This window comes from Simochromis diagramma, unplaced genomic scaffold (genome assembly GCF_900408965.1).
Source record: "Simochromis diagramma unplaced genomic scaffold, fSimDia1.1 OVJJ01000361.1, whole genome shotgun sequence".
NCBI lineage: Eukaryota > Metazoa > Chordata > Actinopteri > Cichliformes > Cichlidae > Simochromis > Simochromis diagramma.
Window position 1 is genome coordinate 10,992,748 of NW_024386860.1, and position 20,934 is coordinate 11,013,681.

A 20,934-nucleotide genomic window follows, 5' to 3' on the forward strand; every position below is an offset into this window, starting at 1 on the left:
CAAATTTTCTCTCTCGCTCACTGTCACCACCCAAAGGAGATGCTATAGAGGTTGGGTGCAGTGTGTATCAACGCCAGCAAATGCCGTAGTTCTTGGTGGTCTGAAGTCTGAATATCAAGGCTGACAACTGGGATATGAAACATCACTTCTCTGGTGGAGAAGCGGAGAAGGTGAAGAGCTGATGTTTGAGTGTGAGGTTTAAGATATGACCCATAGATACAGTGAGGTGCACCTCAACACATGGCACGGGCCAGGAACCAGTCTCAACCAGTCTGTAACAAAAACTGTTTTTATTTTTATTTTTTAAACTGAACTGAACTTTATTGAACTTACGATGGTGAACTGTTCTTGAACACGAAACTCTGATCTGAAATGAAACTCTGAAACTCTGAGTTGCTGATCTCAGAGTTAATAAACTCATAGTTTATTTTTACACTCAGTTTGATGAACATGCTTCCTGGAATAGGGACCAGGAAATGTATCTCACTGAACGATGCTGAAGGATATCTCACTTCCTAAACGTGATGAGAGGTCATCACGTTTAGTAAGTGAGAAGTCAATAGGAAGAAGAAGCGCAACAGATATTAAGCAACAATTTCAGGAGAGGAAAACTGAACCCAACATGAAAAGGTCAAGTCAAATTAAATACATATATCATTCCCACCCGAGATTGGGTACCAAGCCCCAAGTGCGATAGAAGGATCGTTGAGTGCATTAGAAACTGACCTTAAAGATAGGATCATGGCCAAGCTTGAAACCTGGATTCCCCCATAGCCGGTTACCAAGACTACGTGAGGTACCCTCAGAAGGTCTGCTAGATGATGTTAACGCAGCCCCACGGACGATGCCTACAGCCACCATTACCGAGAAATACCAAGGGCTCAGAGAAGAGCTCAATAAAATGTGGAGCGTGAAGATAACAGTGGTCCCAGGGGTAATCGGAGCACGGTGCAGTGCAGGAACAACATCAGAGATCTCTGTCCAGAAGAGCGCAGTCCTAGGAACAGCTAAGATACTGCACAGGACCCTCAAGCTCCAGGCCTGAGCTTGAAGGATAGACCGCCCGTATTTTACTGTTTTTATTTTTCTGCCATTTATTTCATGGTCCAGGCTTTAACAGGTTAACAGCTGTCATAAGTCCTTTAGTTATTAGTTCCTCTTCTTGGTAACAGAAACTCTGATTTGATATGATCCAGTCTGACTTGATGAGGTCATTGAGGATGATGATACCATTCCTCATTTTCAGGTCAGACTCTAGCAGTGGGTTAAAGGTCAATTTTTTACTTTTGATATTAAACTAGCTTCTGTAGTAAAATAACATGGTAAAAAAAAACACATACTCCAGACTCAGCTGTTATATGTCTTTTATTTAGAGTGATATTGTATGTGTTCTTTGCACAGAATGGATCACTCATCTTCACACCTAAAACTAGAAAAAGGAAAGAACTAAAAAAGGACAAATGACGTTGAGTTTGTAAAAAGATTGTTGATCAAGTAAGACTACTCAGACTGCATTTTTTGCATTGTTAGACATATAATAGGTTGATAAAGTACAAATAATATGACAGTTCACTGTGAACACAATAGAAATGAAGTACGCAACATATACATGAGCGAGGGGCACTAAACCAATGCACCTTTCTAAAATTAAAACAAAATTTTCTCTTCCCCCCAGAATTTCCCCACGTCAGCATACAGCCTCTCTACAAATACTTCTGCATATTTAAGCTGTTTTGTTTCTATTTATATTGTGCAATATCTGTACTCTTATTAGCAATTGTTGAGAAATGTTATTTTAACTTTGTGTAAAGCACAGCTGTTCTCTCTGTGTTGTGCAAACCAAGTGTTTGCAAATGAGGTGCAAGATTTTAACCTAAGAAGGGTAAGGATATATATCACTCTGTGTGTGTGTGTGTGTGTGTGTGTGTGTGTGTGTGTGTGTGAGAGAGAGAGAGAGAGAGAGAGAGAGAGAGAGAGGGACAGAAAAATGAGATCAGTAAGATTTTCAAAAATTGAAATTTGAAGATATCTCTCCAGATGTTTCATCTGTGAAGCTGATTGTACAGGTAACGCTGGTGATGTGGTTTCCAGCTTAAAGGTTAAAGGTCAAAGCTGAGTTGTTTATCTAAGTTACACCAGTCAGATTCTCTGATGCCAAAACAGAGATGTGTCTCATAAGATTTATGTCCATGTGACTCCAGAAACAGATCCCGAACACAGACCTAACCCTAACCCTGTCCCACTGTTAGTGTGGGAATACAGTGCTTGTCACTAAGTCCATGCTCACAGGGGGTCATCTGATTGTTGGGATTTCCTCTCTATTATAAGATTTTTACTTTACAACATAAAACACCTTGAGGTGACTATTGGGATTTTGCGCCATATAAAGTGAGAGTCAACTGCACTGTACAGGATGATTCACTGGTGATGCTCTGCTGTGTGGAGAGCTGACTTTTTTCTCTAGAGAAAAAACAAAATAAGTGAGGTGGATCTGGAGATTCCTCTATATTTCTCTATATTGAGCCAGATAAACTTAGGACAGAATGGTGGAGGTCTGTAAGTACCTGGCAGAAGAAGCTGTTGCCAATAAGAGTAAGTGGACACTCATTAAAATGGCAGAAGAGAAACTAGAAGAGGCAGAAAAAGCAATCAAGCTAATCCAAGAACTGTTATCTTTTATGAATGGCAACTCAGAGAGACAACCTCAGCAGAAGGAGCTGCTACCTAAACTAAATAGCTAAGCTCAATAGAAAGCAGGATCTAAAAGGCCATTGAGGAACATTACAGTGCAGACCTAGTCCTGAAAACTCTTATTATCTTAAGAAACAGAAATTTCAGTAAAATGAATTCATTACAATTTATACATTAATTTCAATTTTATTGTATTTCAATCACTTCAACGGTCTTTCCATTGTCAAATAAAGAGCCTACAATATCAGACAGAAAATATAACATATACACACCATTTGTCTTCACATCACTTCAACAACATTCAGCGCGTACTGGCTCATTGTATTGCCATTAATTCATTGCTTTCCTACTGGTTCATATGTGCATATATTAGGAAAAAGTAATATAAATAAAGAAGGAAGTTCCTTAGAAAGATCAAATGCGTTAATGAGCTTAAAGAAGAAAAGAAAAAAAACGTTCCCTCTTTTAGCATGACGTCATTTCATCTGCATAGAGCTTGTCTGCGAACACTTCTGCATATTTAAGCTTTTTTTGTTCCTATTTTGTTGTGCAGTATCTCTACTGTTAATAGCAATCTTAACACTCTAACTTTATTTGTGCACTTTATATACCAGAACCATATGGTTCTTAGGTGCAGAAAGGTTATTTTAAACACACACACATACTTCGGTAAATTAATGTTTGCATAGTTGCTGCTGTTGTATGTAAAGGCGTGATGTTCATAACGTGTGATGAGAGATTCTTTATCTCAATCAACTCCACAATAAAACATTCCTCAAATTTCATCAGTAACATCATTCACAGTGGCGTACACGCTCTCCTTTCCCATTTCTAACTCCTTTTCTGGTTCACGGTATTCCATCTCCATCTCCACTACCATCTCGTCCTCTTTGGCCTCCAGCATTTCACCTTCCTCTTCAGCATCATCTTCCCGTTCCTCGACTGCTTTCTTAACTTCAGCATATACTGTCTTTGTGCTCTCTTGCCTCCTTGCTGCCTCTCTGGCACCATTTCTTTTCAACAAGGAAAAATTAATGTCAGCATACTCCACTTCTTTTGGCCCGCTGTTTGAGTTAAGAGTCAGATTGTCCTGTAATTCTTGACCATCATAGACCTGTTAGGTACAAAGTAAAGAGTCAGTCACTGTCTGGTATTTTTACATTTTGCTATGCATACAGAAAAAAAAAAATCTTCTTTTTCTTTTTATCAGTTTGGTTCAAGATTTGAACCTTTAGTTACTGACAGTTACTGGTTGTAATCTTTCACATTGTACTTTGCATTTTTTGTTTGCTTGTTTTTTCTTTTTGTGTCTTTTTGGTATTGTTGATTAAAAAGAGCTTCAATGTCTATATAAGCCTGTGGTGTGTTTAGAAGGGAATGATTCTTTAGCAGAGTTATTCCTTCTCAGACTCCAGAACAGTCCCTCCAAAGAGCAGATCTTTTTGTGCCAGTTAATTATATTTGCATTTTGTATTGTTGTGAGTTCCCAGCTTCTAATGGAATTGGTAAACAAACAAAACTATATTATCATACCCACCCAGCAACATTTTCCAAAAGTATAGTATATATTGAAAAGTGACTAAACTATACAAAAAATTCAAACATCAAGTAAGATACATGGACTTATGTTCATACTTTTAATCTCCTACTAAAACAACTGTTTTCAGTAGATTTTGTCTTTTAGCGAGATTATCCAAAACCTCCCTCTCTGAACTGAATTAAACTCAACAAGAAAATGAAGACTGATCTTATAAATGGAACCAAATAATTGTGGCATGAATCTGACCCAATTCTTTTACTGTAACATTTAGAACCTTGGATCAGGATGCGAAAATCTTATTTTAGTATTTTTAGTGTGGTTTTTATTTGCATAATTTCATTCTGATGTTTGTATTGCATGTTTTTATATGACATTATTTTAATCGACTGTGGACAGGCTGGGCATGGGACAAATTGGCTGATAGCGACCACCTGCTGAGGCATGGGTGTGTCCTGAGGTGGACTATTAAATATGAAGAGGAGGAACGCGTAGAAGCCAGGCGTTGTCAGGGGAAAGATTTTGCTGCCCGATTGTCAGGGGCGTAACACGGCGACCATGTTCTGACAGCAGGCGACAGTAGGAGAAGACACCATGTGATCAACAGCAAGCTGCATTTATGAGTAGTAGTAGTAGTAGTTTGTGAGTCTCCACTGTTGTTCGCCATGGCTATCAGCCAGGCCAGCTTCCTGGATGATGGTTCTGTCCAGTATTTGTCTGTCTGAAGGGTGATGCCACGAGGGAAGCCGCGGTGGTATTTGTTAGATTTGTATTGTTGATTGTCATTTATGCTTAGAAATAGTTACTCATATATGCTTAGAGTTGTATAATCAATGTCATGTTGGTAGAGCTTTGATCCTTAATAGTCTGCAAAGGCTTTGTGTTCATTCCAGAGTGTTCTGGCATTCACACCTACATCCTGGGAGCATGGGAGAGGTCGTGCCTTGTCTTATTGTTTTATAGTAGGATAAACGTAGCTATGTTCCAGACCAGCAGGTTTAGGGAAGTCTTTACAGGGTCACACTCTGACCACACACACACACACACACACACACACACACACACACACACACACACACACTTACACAACGCACAGGCAAGGTACTCTTTGTGTGTATGTATACATCATATGATAATGAACCTATGTATATTCATGTGAGCTCAATAAAAGAACAATGTTATGAGGGAGCGGACGAGAGCGACTGGGGTCAAGCGAAGGAACGGCGCTTGTCGTGGTTCTCTCCCTCATGCATGAGTAACACGAAGAACTTTGCCTACTTGTGTCTTGTTTTTGTTGTGTAATTAAATTGTCTTGAACGTTCCAGCGAATAGGTTCAAACTACAAACCTATCAGCATTGAGTGATAGAATCAATTGCAGAGTGCGAGCTGGGCTGTGGTGTGACGAGCACAGTGGAGGGACAAGATGAGTATAGGAGGGATCTCCTCACCACCTGGGATGTGGTCCCCACTGTGAAAGGCAATTTCTCCCTGGCTGTAAACACACATAAGGAACATTCGTCCTGGGTTGTGGGACAGTTGCATTGCAGGACTGGGTGATATTTTAGCGTACAAAGAATATTTGTTTTGTTAAAACAGTGTAATCATCTATTCCTGTTGAATTTTAGTGTCTACATTAGCAGAGACGGGTCTTCCAGCAGAATCTGCATGAATACTGAAGATACTTATTATGTTGACGGAGGAATAGATACACGTGGGGCATCAGCTTTTACTGGAATATTCACCAAGGAGACTTTTAATAAACTCTCACTTATTCTCAGCAACATAACAGGAAGTGTCTTTGCAAAAGAAAATCTTGACAGATGTCAAATGAGAGCATACATATGAACTAACTCAACAGCAGGTATAAAAAATAAAAAAAAAAAGCCAAATGAACATAAATACCAGTTTATCATCTTGATGTGTCCTCATCTCCAAACTTCTGGAAGTCTTTTGTTTGTTTCTGGAGAAAAGAGTATTTTTATAGAAACAAATATATATATTATAAATCTACAGAGAAAACCTAATAATAGTTATAAAAGTAAATGATGTACCTGTAGCAATGTTTGGCCAAACAGCAAAGGACTGCTGAAAAAAGTACCCCAGTCAAAAAGGCAATGGTGACTTTCAGGTATGCCAGCCTGACAGCAGATGATTGCTCTATAACCAAAGGAAACAACATAAAAAAAACTTAATACATTTTCTTTATATTACATAGAGTAAATGGAAAAAACTAACTAATCATTGTCTAATTACAAAGATATTGATATCATTTGATATAGAAATTGAAAGTGATAGTGGTGATAGTTTGAAAAAGCACATACCATGTTTTTCAGACATATTTTGATGGATAAGGAGGATTTCTCTTTCTTCTCCATTTCCATTGTTCCTAACACATTCGACAGTGCTGTTGCCATGGCTTTTTACAGTTACACTGACAGTGCTGTTGACTGTGTGGTTTGACACAGTAGTAATGACAGAGTACTCTGTGTGGTTCTTCAATAGCGGCCAATTCATAGTAGGTAAAGGAAATCCTTCACTGATACACACACAGGTCAAAACCTCTGACTGAAGCACACATCCAGAGCCCTTCTGTATCTTTGAAAACCCTGTAAACGCATGATCAGAATCATAAAACAAGGGAAAGTTAACCCAAAATATAAACTTCAGATTCAAGGTTAAACTACTCACAAGACACAGTCACATTGAGATATGATGTAAGAGTCGTGTTCAAATATTTTGCTGTACAGATATATAGTCCAGAATGTTCTTCTGTCACATTATAAATGGCAAGTGTCATTGTGCAATTCACTGTAGGTTCCACTATGAATGTCTGTGTTGGAGCTACGTTTTGTCCACACAAGAAGAGCTGGGGGGAAACTTTCAACCCTGCAGGTCAGATTCAGAACATCTCCCTCCTTCACAGTTGTATTTCCAGTGATGTGAAGGTTCCTTGTATCTAAAAACCACATTTAAGTGGTTTGTTCAAAGGCAATGACACACTTTCATACACCCATTATATCATGGAAATGTGTGATGATATACTGCACAGCTTTGTGGACATGAGCATCCAAGAACGGTAGTGTAGCACACTCTGACACTATTTGTAACAGTAGACCACGTTCCAAATTATTATGCAAATATTATTTAAGTGTCATAAAGATTAAATATGTTGTTTTTCAATTAAACTCATGGATGGCATTGTGTCTCAGGGCTCTTTGGATCGCTGAAATCATATGATATTTAGTTTGCCAGGTGAGCCCAGTTAAACGAAAAACTACTAAAGAAGGATGTTCCACATTATTAAGAAGACCACCATTTTCAAGCAATATGGGAAAGAAAAATGTTCTCTCTGCTGCTGAAAAGTGTGAAATAGCTGAATGCCTTGGACAAGGAATGAAAACCTTAGATATATCACAAAAAGAGATTTGTGGCTGAGTCACAGCACATACGGGTTCGTGTAAATAAAGGCACAATGAGGAAGGTTTCTGCCAGACAAATACATTGGATTAAGAGAGCAGCTGCTAAAAGGCCATTACAAAGCAGCAAACAGATATTTGAAGCTGCTGATGCCTCTTGAGTCCTGCAAACGTCAAGGTGTAGAATCCTCCAGAGACTTGCAGTTATGCATAAACCTTCTATTCGGCCACCCCTAACCAATGCTCACAAGCAGAAACAGCTGCGGTGGGCCCAGAACTACATGAAGACTAGTTTTGAAACAGTCTTCTTTACTGATGAGTGCCATGCAACCCTGGATGGTCCATATGGATGGAGTGGTGGATGGTTGGTGGACGGCCCCCATGTCACAACAAGGCTGTGAGGTGAGCAAGGAGGTGGTGGAGTCATGTTTTGGGCTGGAATCACCGGGAGAGAGCTGGTCAGCCCCTTTGGGGTCCCTGAAAGTGTCAAAATGACCTCTGCAAAGTATGTGGAGTTTCTGACTGACCACTTTCTTCCATTGTACAAAAAGAAGAAGTGTGCTTTCTGTAACAAAATCATCTTCATGCATGACAATGCACAATCTCATGCTGCAAGGAATACCTCTGCATCATTGGCTGCTATTGGCATAAAAGTAGAGAAACTCCTGGTGTGACCCCCCATCCTTCTCTGACCTCAGTCCAATTGAGAACCTTTAGCGCATTCTCAAGGAAAAGATGTATGAGGGTGGGAGGCAGTTCACATCCAAAAAGCAGCTCTGGGAGGCTATTCTGACATCCTGCAAACATTCAAGCAGAAACTCTCCAAAAACTCACAAGTTCCATGGATGCAAAAACTGTGAAACTGCTATCAAATAAGGGGTCCTATATAAATATGTAACTTTACCTATTAAGAAGTTTTTGATTGAAATAGCTTTTGATTTCAGTAAATATGATCTCCTAATGCTGTCGATTGAACAAATTACCCTTTTCAGTTTTTTACAACCTATAAAATGTTTTGGAACTCTGTTGTGTGTAATATATGGAACAGTGCATTTTAATTTTTTTTTAGTTTTAAAAAAAATGCTGTTTTCACTAGGAGGGTTGTTCAGTAACATTCGAATTATACTCTAATGGGTCCATTCCACTGCAGGGCAACCTGCATGTGGCGAATAAAATTTGAACTAATGGTTGATGACTCGAAAATTATGCTGACTGTCACTTGAATCGACTATTTAGGAAAATCAGAGAAAAATATCATTTGCATAACAGTTTGGAATGCGGTTTATATGCCTAAAGTGCCACAAATATCGACAGCATTTAAAATGTTTATTGTAGAATGTTATCAGTGGTTTCAAATGGTTCTTTTATGCACATTCTAAGTTTGTTTTTTTGTTTTTTAATTAAAGTAGTTTTTCAGGAATGTTCATTTTATTGTATATTTTACATTGTCTGCATTTTATTCAATATTTAATTTTTTGTTTGTTTTTTAGTGCTAGCATTCAAAGCCAACAATCTAAAAATGTCTACAAATTTGACTGACAAAATGCACAATGTTGAGATGGCATCGCATATTTGAAAGAGTGAGACTGTAGAAGTTATTCAAAAGACCTGGGCTTCTCTGAGCTTGCAGTTTCAGTTGTCAGATGGGGGAAAATGTGCCAAGTATACATTTTCTGTTGGAAAGCACAAAGCTGTTTACTTACATATCACGGTTACATTGGTGTCTTTCTTCAGGACACTGTCCATGTATTTTGCTGTACAGATGTACTGTCCAGAATGCTCTGCTGTTGCATTTGGGATGACTAGTGTAGCAGATCCAGTGTCATTATGAAGGTTTGCCTTGGAACTTAATTTAGACCACATAATAAGAGATGGAGGGAAACTTTCAGCACTACAGGTCAGATTCAGGACATCTCTCTCCTTGATAGTTGTGTTTCCAATGATTTGAGGTATCCTTTTATCTGTAGAACAAATAGCAGTATTTTTAAGATAAGAAAGAATTATTATTATCAAATAATTATTAAATATAAGCAAACTTTGTTTGAATAAAAAAACACAGAAGTAACTTGTAACACATTCGCATTCAGATATGATGTAAGAGTCGTGTTAAAATATTTTGCTGTACAGGCATACTGTCCAGAATGTTCTGTCGTCATATTATAAATGACAACCGTAGCTGATCCAGTGTTACTGTGAAGCAGGGCTGGACTGGGACAAAAAATGGGCCCGGGCATTTTGACTAGAGACCGGCCCACCAGGTATTATGGGAAAATCCAACGCTGTTGTGACAGTGATGTACACTGTCTTGTTGGTATATGTATGATTTCTATACGTTGTACATCAGATAAAAACTTTGGTTGTAAGATTCAGATAATTATTTAATAAAAGCCAGATATTTTAAATGAGAATAAGAAAGAAAAGTATTTCTTTGTGCCCCCCTTTTCTCTGTTAATGCTCAACCTGGCCCCCTGGCAAAACTTTGCTAGACCCACCCCTGCACAGTTACCAGCTGTCAGCTACATAAAAAAAGGATCCTGGTGTTATTTGTCTCTCAGAAACAGTTCATAACTTCCCTTCAACTCATTCATGTCACCTAAAAGGTAAACCTGCTTCTCCATCACCTGTTCAGCTCTGATAATTCAGTAAGGACATCTCCTGGTTTCATCTTCATGTTTCCCTCTCGCCAGATAACCAAACCGATATCATGACCAGCAGCTTTTACAGCTCCAGCAAACATCAACTGATACTAGAAATGAAATAAATTCTAACAACAGCTGATCAAGCTCAAACATGCTGCTGTTGTTTAGCGCAAAATCCGCTGGTTTCCTCTACACAGTTGTATTCACAGTGATCTGTAGGCTCCTTGTATCTATGAAGAACATTTAAGCAGGGCATTCAAACAATCACGGGCTACAAGCCAACACCTCCGGCATGCAGCAGTGATCCCTCCCTGCCTGACAAACTGAATGACTTCTTTGCACATTTTGAGGCAGAGAACAAAGACCCAGCAAGGAAGATCCCCCCTCCCCCAACGACCAAGTACTCTGTCTGTCCACAGCAGACATCAGGATGACACTTCACAGAGTAAATCTGTGAAAGGATGCAGGACCTGACAACATACCTGGCCGGGTACTTCGAGAGCGTGCTGACCAGCCTGCAGGCATCTTCACGGACATCTTAAATACACTCATCTTAGCTGTAGTACCTGTATGCCTCAAAACCACAAAAATCATCCCAGTGTCTATAAGTCCACTGTGTCCTTATTCAAATACTACCGGCCGGTGGCACTTATGCCCATCATCACTAAGTGCTTTAAGAGGCTGGTATTGAGGCACATGAAAAGTCAGCTTCCACAGAATCTGGACCAGCTACAGTTTGGTTAACGCCCAAACCACTCCACAGATGATGCCATCTCATCTGCTCTTCACCTATCTCTCTCCCATCTCAACAAAAAGGACACTTATGTCAGAATGCTGTTCATTGACTTCAGCTCAGCATTCAGCACAGCCACTTCCCAGAAGCTGCTAAAGAAGTTGTACCTACTAGGAATAAAAACCACTCTCTGCAATTGGATCTTGGACTTGGACCTAACTGACAGGCCCCAGTCTGTCTGCATAGGAAATCAAACCTCCAAAGTCGCCAGACTGAGTACAGGATCACCGCAGGGCTGTGTGCTTAGTCCACTGCTGTTCACCCTGCTAACATATCTACTGCACAGTACAGCTCAAATCACATCATCAAGTCTGCAGCTGGCACGACAGTGGTGGATCTCCTCACCAACAACGATGAATCTGAATACAGAGAGGAGGTACAACACCTGAGGGACTGGTGTCAGAATAACAACCTGTCTCTAAATTTTCAGAAGACTACAGAGATGGTTGTTAACTTCAGGAAGAGCTCAATGGCCCATACCCCACTGCACATCAACAGATCTGCTGTTGAGGTGGTCAACAGTAGGGCTGCACGATTAATCGCTAGAAAATCGCAATCTCGATTCATACTTATGTGCGATCTCATTTCCAAAGGACAACGATTTAAAAAAAAAAAAAAAAAAAAAAGACGATTGTACCGCATTTTGATCTGGGACATAATCTGCATGAAAACAAGCGCTCACTCTTCCTGCTCAACAAATGACAAGGGCGGAGCCTTATACCACGTGATACAGAAGCCATCTGGCAGGGAAAAAACAACGGATGGCACGTGAGAGAAACTGCCGGAGGGGAGAAAACACAATGAGCGCAGAGGAAAAGCTCGCTGGTGGCGGTGAGAATTACAACCCCACTGTAAAATTACTTCCAAGAAAAGGTTTGGCTTCAAAGAAGACGATGAGAGTAAAAAAAAATATAATTTGCAAGCTGTGTTTTGCCATAGTAGCAGCACCGCAAGGTAACACTACAAATCTGTATAACCACCTCAAACGTCACCATAAAGTGCAATATGACGAAGCTGTAAAGGCCAAGAAAGTGACAGGAGAAAATCCGTCCCCGTCAACCACCCAAACATCAATAACGGGAACCTTATACAGCGCTTCCCCATACCGGTCGAACTCCGGCAGGCACAAAGAAATTACGGCGGCTATCACTTATCGCCTGGCTAAAGATATGGCTCCCATCAACACTGTGCAAGACGAGGGATTTAGGAAAATTATCAACACCCTAGACAAACGCTACACAGTGCCGTCCCGCAACTATTTTTCAAATGTTGCACTACCTGCTCTATACACGCAGTGTCGAGCAACGGTGGAGACGGAATTACAAGCAGTACAACATTTTGCGGCAACGACAGACTTATGGTCCTGCCATGGTCAACTATCATATTGTCATGTCAAGCATTATATTTTGTTAATATTTGTGGTTTACATTTTAAGAAACATACCTATTACCTACCTCTGTCATCACCTTACACACGCAAAGAATACTGTTCAAAATGTTATTGTTAAAGTATTGTTAAAGTCAGTAAAGTATTTTAAGGTTTTCTACGTAAGAGTAGACAAGTGAGACATTTATTGTTTTCATGTTCAGTCTCAACTGTTGCGAAGTTGATGTGCAGTTAATAAGTGCAATAAATATTTTTATTGGAAAAAAAAATCGTGAGAGAATCGTGATCTCAATTCTAAGCAAAAAAATCGTGATTCTCATTTTATACAAAATCGTGCAGTCAACAGTGTGAAGTTCCTGGGTGTGCACTTATCAGATGACCTCTCCTGGAACCTGAACACCACCAACATCATGAGGAAAGCCCAACAAAGTCTTCACTTTTTAGGAAACTGAAGAAGGCCAGTCTCCCTCCTTCCATCCTCACATTATTTTACCAGGGAACCACTGAAAGCATCCTCTGCTGCTACATCACTATCTGGTACGGGAACTGCACTGAAAAGAAGTTTCTGCAGCGGATAGTGAGGACAGCTGAGAGGATCATTGGAGGCCCTCTCCCACCCATCTCCCAACTCTATGACAAATACATCATCCGATGGGCGAACAGCATAGTGAAGGACACTTTCCACCCCTCATATGCACGGTTCTCTCTCCTTCCATCTGGCAGAAGGTTTTCCAGCATCAAACTCGTAATGGTCAGACACTGCAAGAGCTTTTTCCCCCAAGCAGTCAGAGCAAAATAAAATTAATTAAACTTAAAAAATTATCAAAAAATAGAAATAACACTCTTAACATAAAGCAAAGATATGATAGCTTAGTAATCTAGCATTAGCACAAATTTAAGAACACTGCAATCAACCCTCCCATTGTTGGAGCCAAGCTCCTCCGCTATTTTCATCCAAAGCTGTTTTTTATAATTAACTTTCAAATTTTTGTGTTTTTTATTATACGAGACAATGCTCTATGACAATCAAATATTCCAACATGTTACAGTATGGTTTGATTGTGTCACCATTAGAAAATGCTGCAATTAGTCAGAATTATTCCCCTCAAAGACATCGGGAAAATTTGAACTTGAGCTGAAAAATAAATAAATAAATAGATTTTACACATCCAGCATATAAAGGCCTTTATTCTGGTGATTTTCGCACAAGTATTGTGGTCTAAAACTCTGGTCTTTCACAATAAACAGGGAGACCAGTGTGTGAGGCGAGCTACCGCTGACTCACCTTTCACTACCATTAGCAAGTAAACAAGCTTAGCATTGTACTAGATGAGCTTCCTCTTGGCCAACATTTTAGATGCATGAAGATGGAGTATGAAAAGTCATTAATAACTCCTTTAGTACATTAAAAATGAAAGCTGTGACGATGATGGTGAGGGGACGGCAGCTGTGCTGACTTCCAATAAACTAAAACAGGCAAGTTGATTAGTTGCGTAATTAGCCAACACCTTCAGATCAGCATCTATGAAAATGCCTGAATGTTTTATGTTCAAACAGCTTTTTTGCCAACATTCCACCTGCATTTTTCATTCCTAATTTTAATCCTATCTGTAGATATTAACACTAATCATCAACCTTTTAATTCAGCTCACATTTTTGTAATGGATATATTTTAGTATACTTACAAAAACCAGATGTAGGCTTGTGTTTCTGCTAGAAATATATTCTGTCCAAAAGCATAAAGCTGTGTACTCACATATTACTGTGACGTTGACTTTGTCCTTCAGGGTATTGTTCATATATTTAGCTGTGCAGACGTACTGTCCAGCATCTCCTGCTGTTACATTGGTGATGACAAGATTGGCTGATCCAGTGTCAATGTGAAGAGTTTCATTGTAACCAAGTTTAGACCAAATAATCAGAGCTGGAGGGAAACTGTGAACATTGCAGGTCAGATTCAGAGCCTCACCGTCCCTGACAGTTGTAACACCAGTGATGTAAACCTCCTTCACATCTATGAAACAAATACACATAAATCACAATCATGTAGTTACCATAACTCCAAAATTCTTGCAAGCATAAAGATGATCCTGCAAAATTAGATAGATTTTAGGGGGTTAAAGTCCACTCGAAATCATAAATGTACTCACAGTTTACATTCAAACCTGAAGTCTTTTCTGTAGTCGTTTCACCTGTGAAGTGGATTTTACAGGTGACATTGGTGTTGTGCTGTTCAGCTGAAGGGTTAAAGGTCAAAGTTGAGACATGTCTCTGTGTTACATCAGTCAGATTCTCAGTCTTGAAATCAGTGCTGTTTCCTGTAATGTAAGATTCAGTCCCTCCTGCTCCTCTCCATGTCCAGGTGATTTGAGGAACAGATCCAGAGCAGAGACCAGGAGCAGTGCAGGTCAGTGTGGCCTGCTGTCCCTCTGTCAGTGTGGGAATCATTACTGTGGGCTTTTGTTTAAGACCTAATGGAAATACTGGGCATTAATGCAATCAAGTGAACTGCCTGACGTTTATTGACTACTTGGATTTTGGGCTCAGATAATAAGGCATTTGGTAAAAATGGTTAATGGAAAACATTTGTTTTACCAGGAACTGCTTCAGTTCCTACTAGCTACCAGTAATAACAATTTCCTAAAAATGAATTAATACTTCATTAAGACCATAAAAATACTAAATATGTTGTTGTACATGACTGAATATTGTTTTTCTACATGATTGATCTTGGAATAGCTTTTCATACCTTTAACAGAGACATTTACCCTTGGATTGATTGAAGATGCATTTTTTTTCCCATTCCATTCCATGAGCTGGTATGATCCAGAATCAGACACTTTCAGATCATTAATGATGATGCTGCAGTTTTTCTGACTCACATCGGACTCCAAACGTGACACTCGTCCTTCAAACCCAGACTGAACATTTTTTTTGTTCTTGGTACTGTGAAATATTATCTGAGCATCACTACATTTTTTAGACGCTTCGCATTTGTACCAAACTATATGTTTGGGTGCAAAGTTAGCAGCAGTAGTGAAAGAACACGGGATCACAACACAGAGTCCAGCCTCTGCTGTTAGTTCTCGCTCACTCAGAGTAACACAGTATCTTTTGCCTCTACAGTGTTGTCGTCCCCAGACTGAGGTAACTGTTAATGCAAAGGGAAAGATGAAAGGTTTCACATTTCTTATTTTATTATATGTGCAGTTAACAAAAGATTTTTTTATGACATACAAGTCAACAGATAGCAATGGCACTGTTAAATTATGTGTGAGTGTGAATAAATGCTTTTTATCTAGATTCATGTCATGAAAATAGTTTCACATACAGATATATAAAAAAAAAATCAGATTTGCAGAAATACAGGTTTACAAACTAGCAGACGCAAACCTTTGTCAGCACTGCTGCCTCTTACAGAGAAAAACAGAGCTGACCAGATGAGAACAAACATCCTGGATATTCGTTGCTCAACACGTTCAGTCTCTCCTTCCACAGAATAACTAATCAAGATGATAAAGAAAATTAAAGAAGTATAAAGGAATTAAAACAAAATTTAAAACACAGGAAAAGTCATCTTCTTACAACTCAGTAAATGAAGTCGCATATTTAGTTATGCAGTATTTTGCGATTAAAGATCTTTATGATAAAAATCTTCTTTATATTCATCTAAATAAAAATGATCTTTACAGGGTAAAAATACCCCTCATATCATAAATATATGTATATTGTCAACCGTATTTAATGAATGCAGAAGATCTTTTAATTTTGCCAACAGCACTGCTATAAATATAAAAACCTTTACATTCAGATTTAAATTTTTAAAAAGATATTTTGAAATATATTAAACAGTTTACGTGTTTCGTCTTGTTCTTCGTCAGTCTTCTCTCCACACTAATATCTGCTGCCTTTTTGGAGCTGAAGTTTCTCTTCCTCTCTTTTCTGTTTCTTCCGTTTTTCTGCAACAACATTTCAGAAAGTTTGTCACCACCCCCATAAGCACTACAGCAGATACAATTATTATCCTATATCACACAATGTATGTTTTATATTTTTATCACAAAATGTCAGTCAGTGGTAGTGACGTGCGGATCGATCCTGAAATATCGATTCCTCAATACCAATCATTTATGTTCTAGAATCGATTCTCACATTAAAATATCGATATTTTAGTAATTTAGAGTAAATTTGTAGTTTATCATTAACAGGAACACAGTGGAAAGAAACTATAACATTCGGATTGTCTACATTCAAAGGAACTACTTCCTCTTCCGCCTTTCATAGTCATGTGCGAAATAAGGCTGTATAAAAACAACAATGGCTGAGCGTAATTGTGCGGACTTATTTTACCTCCACAAACAGCTGAGACGTGGTTTGCGATACATGTGGTAAAAAAGTGCTCCAAGAGTGAGGTGTTGCTGTAGCCTACTAGGGAGATATTCAAAAGGTCTGTTGGGGGGCGTGATGAATACATTTTACAGGGTTTATTTATCGGATAAAATACATTAAATGTCACCGTTATTATTGGCCGGCCCGGAAACAGCGGGGGTGTCCAAATTCAGAGGCTGCTTCCACCTGAGGACCCGACCTTCGCGGTCTAAAGAAAGCCGGGTTGTACGTCACGAGCTCCCTCGGTGGAGGGTGAATACAACCGGGCGCTGACGTAAACTCTCGACCGTCTCACACTTCTGCTTAATCATTTTCTGTTTGACGTTTATTCAGCTGTGTGAAAACCCCGGAGGAACCCTCCTGAGGGATTAATAAAGTTTAATTTAATCTAATCTAATAACTTTAATCTCAGCCAAACCGATTTACTCACGAACAAATAAAACACTGAAAAAGCCAAACAATAACATTTTTAAGTTATCAAAGTGACTTGTATATCATGTTTAACCCGAGTAGCGAAAGACCGCGGGGGTTTGAAAACAATGTGTCAGTTGGCTCAGATATTTGAAGGTTACACAGCCACATTCTCACCTGAAAATATGTTAAAAGTTTTTTGCGACCCAGAAAGAGAAATAAGAGTGATATTAAAACTAAGTAGCTGCCGCCATTGTTGGAAACTGGAATTGGCTGGGCCCGCTATGAATTCTGCGATATGGTTTTTCAATTTTGTTGTCCGGGTGGAAAATCGGGAGAAATTCAGGAGAATGGTGGCTCCGGGAGATTTTCGGGAAGGGCACTGAAATTCGGTATTCTCCCGGAAAAATCGGGAAGGTTGGCATGTATGGTAACATATGGCAACATCACTAACCTTGTCAAACACCTCAGAGTAAATCATATCACAGAATATGAGGAGTGTATGTTGAGGCGAACTGAAGAGAAGAACAGGGACAGGTGCTGCTAGGGCGAGACAGACGTCTCTCACGGAGTCCTTTAGTGCTGCAGCCAGGCAAGGTGTTCAAATAGGCACAACTTCAGTTTTTTTATTTCTGAGCATGAGTGGTCTGAGCATCTAAATATATAATTCTGTGAAAACTTGAGTACAGACAAGATGAAAGAGCCTAATGGAGCTCAAGTACTGATAGCTGAGGCAGTATTATTGGCCTTAACCTGCTGAGTCATACTTGATAGAAACAAGTGATATCATTTAAAGAGTCGAGATCCAACTGTTTACGTCCCAGAAAGAACAGAAATGGCAGAAAAAACATCATCTGTAATCCAGCTTTGCATGTAAAATCCCATCATGTCTTACAGCTTTCATTATAGAGGCAAGTTTAAAAAGATACTGGGCCTGTTTTGGGTTAACGTGTAGCCTTAGTTTCAAAGAATAATATCAAATAATATATGTTTAAATCATCAAGCAATTAAGCAAATACGGGGTGACTAAATAGGTCCAAGCTTCTTTTTATAATAGTTTTCATAAAGTTTGATAGACAGAACAGTCTAATACACTGGGAATAAGAAAACTGAATTGTTGGATATGGGAGGTCTTAATCTTGCAGTCTGTGAAATATTAAACATACAGTTCATAGCCAGAAATCGTTAAAATATCAAGTAAGAAAACTAGTGCTCAGAAGTTGGTGATAAGTGTGATAACCTGTGGATATGACGCACAAGCTGTGCTGAACAGTGTCTACACTGAGACCATCTGGAAAGCATTTTCATCATTAATCGATAATCAGATATTTTTAGTCATTTTTAGTCCTTTGTTGGAAAAGTATCAGGAAATTCTGCCAAATGTCTGACTTGGTGAGATCATTGATGATGCTGCTGTAGCAGTCAGACTCTGATTCCATTATCGATGTCACGTAGCGATTCTCATTAACTCAGCAGTTTATGAAAAATAAAGACTGCTCATACTGCACTGACTGCATTATTAAACATATATCAGCTTGGTAAAGTATGAACAATGACATTTCATGTTAGATGCAATACAGATGTTGCATGTAAAGTATACTTAAGTATTAATTTTATTATTACAAAGTCTGTATTGACAGTTGAGTACATACATTTTACATGTAATCTTATATTCATGCATCCATGTACGAAAAGATACAACTTCTGTTACAGAAGTGCATAAATTGTTGCAAATTAAGAAACATATGTCTCTATTCCAGTACAGGGACGTTTGTCTTTTGTGATGATGTCTATAAATATTTATACACATATATACATATGTGGCATCACTGTACACACAGCATCTGACAACTTCCCATTCTCACTTAAATGTACTAAAATACGACTCTGAAAGACTGCAGAGTTTCCTCACACTGCTGACATTCTCTCTCGGTCAGTTAAAATTAGCTCACATGTTCACTGCTGAAACTGTTAACATGACAGAAAGCAAAAATGTGCTGTAGTTGTAACTGAGTGGTTTTCTCCATTACAGCCACTGTGTTTGGTCAAGATGTTTTATGATGAAAATGTTTTGACTTATTACCTAAAATCAATTAAAGCAGCATAGTGATGTATACTGTAGCAGACAGAATTTATAATAAAGATTAGTGTAAATTGAACAGGAACAGAGGGCCTCAGTGTAGAGCTCCACCACACAGTTAAGCTATTTTGGGCCTCTGACCATCCTGGATACTCATAGGTAAGGTGGCTTTTATTTCAGAAACACATATATTTTCAAACTGAGTGTTATGGTGGATTATGCTGCTCCCCACTATTCCTGGAGTGGTTTGAATGTTGTTACACTGTGATGCTGTCTAATTACACACAAAGATTCATGTCAGTGTTGTCCTGAACACTTTCCCTCCTGCACATTCGTCATATATGCTGTATACATACAGGTGTAAGTAGAATATTCAAATATCTCTGTAGGTCCAGAGAATGCATATCTCGACATATCTCAGCATTAATATTATCATAAACACCACAATTGTAATTATAAGCCAAAAACTGTAGATGATACTAAATAATACAGTCTAACCTGAGAAGAGATACTAGCTGAACCGTCATAGTTTTATCATTAGAAAGTCAGACACTGCCCTCTGCTGGATTCAACAGATGACACATAAGCCACTCTAACTCCTGTTTCAGCATAAATTGCCCTAATAACAAAGAAATGTCACAAAACATGGTTAAAGTTTATTATTTGTCTGTTTTCTACAACAGCAATTTCTTTTGTTAATGCAATATGTAGACAGAAGTTTTTAGCTTTTTGCACTTGTACAATTAGCAGTGTAACTGAACACATGTGCCATAAGAACAATGTGGCAAGCACAGCAGCTAGCTGCAACCTAATTAACAAAAAACAGAAGTATTAACAGAATTCTTGATAAAAGTAGAACTCCCTGGTTCTTTAAATGCATAAAACAGTTGCTACCAGTCCAAATTTCTAGCTACAGTTTGAGGTTAAATATGGATTGCAGATGTTGTTAGATTTTTTTTTTTATACAGTTCAGTTGTGCACTCAAATGTGCTCTAATGTAGTCAGTCAACACAATATCAGATGTCAACTGGAATAACACAACTTTCTGAAAGACGTCCATGAAAAATGTAATAATTTCAGTGAAAATGCACATTAATGGAAAGAAAAGGTGTCCCAGGCATCCATGTTCATGTCTTTGAGACAGATATGCTTCTTTTATTGTCGGACCTGTAGGTGGGAATTAGCTGGATGAATTTCCCTTATTATTCTCATGCAATCATGCAAACATGTAAGAGGTCTTGTACTGGCACCAGCAGGTCTCTGTAATTTTACCTCAAGCCAGGTCTGTGTGTATAACTTGGAATATGATTTATTGTGTTCATTGCACATTTTTATACAAATACTCAACCATCCACACCAAAAACATGGGGCAGATCCTGTGTGGTGTAACATTAATTATGACGAGTGATACACGATTATGTCCTTCACATCTAGGAAAAACCCCATAAACTCAACAATCGCGCTTGCAGAGCTTCCCTAATTTATCGTTGGTTTTTTTTCTTTTTACTGAGACAGAAAAAAAATATAAAATAGTAAAATGTTCAAAATTCAGAATCAAAGATTCCTCTACAGTTGTTTCACACATGAATCT

The 20,934-nt window shown here is 38.7% G+C and overlaps 1 protein-coding gene across 2 annotated transcripts; it reads right to left on the bottom strand.

Annotated features, from left to right (window-relative positions):
- Positions 1-2,857: 2,857 nt before the first annotated feature.
- LOC120732725 (sialic acid-binding Ig-like lectin 5) lies at positions 2,858-16,629 on the bottom strand. Of its 2 annotated transcripts, XM_040030512.1 has the most exons (10): positions 16,321-16,629; positions 15,857-15,966; positions 15,213-15,614; positions 14,614-14,934; positions 14,220-14,477; positions 9,349-9,606; positions 6,551-6,835; positions 6,281-6,386; positions 6,132-6,189; positions 2,858-3,805 (listed from the first exon to the last, which is right to left on the bottom strand). In XM_040030512.1, the coding sequence occupies exons 2-10, from the start codon at positions 15,915-15,917 to the stop codon at positions 3,467-3,469; spliced, it is 2,088 nt and encodes a 695-aa protein (XP_039886446.1). In that variant the 5' UTR covers positions 15,918-15,966; positions 16,321-16,629; the 3' UTR covers positions 2,858-3,466. The 2 variants fall into 2 exon arrangements, with proteins under 2 accessions (XP_039886446.1, XP_039886447.1); XM_040030513.1 differs by lacking the exon at positions 9,349-9,606 and having other exon boundaries at positions 16,321-16,627.
- Between the last annotated feature and the right edge of the window lie 4,305 nt (positions 16,630-20,934).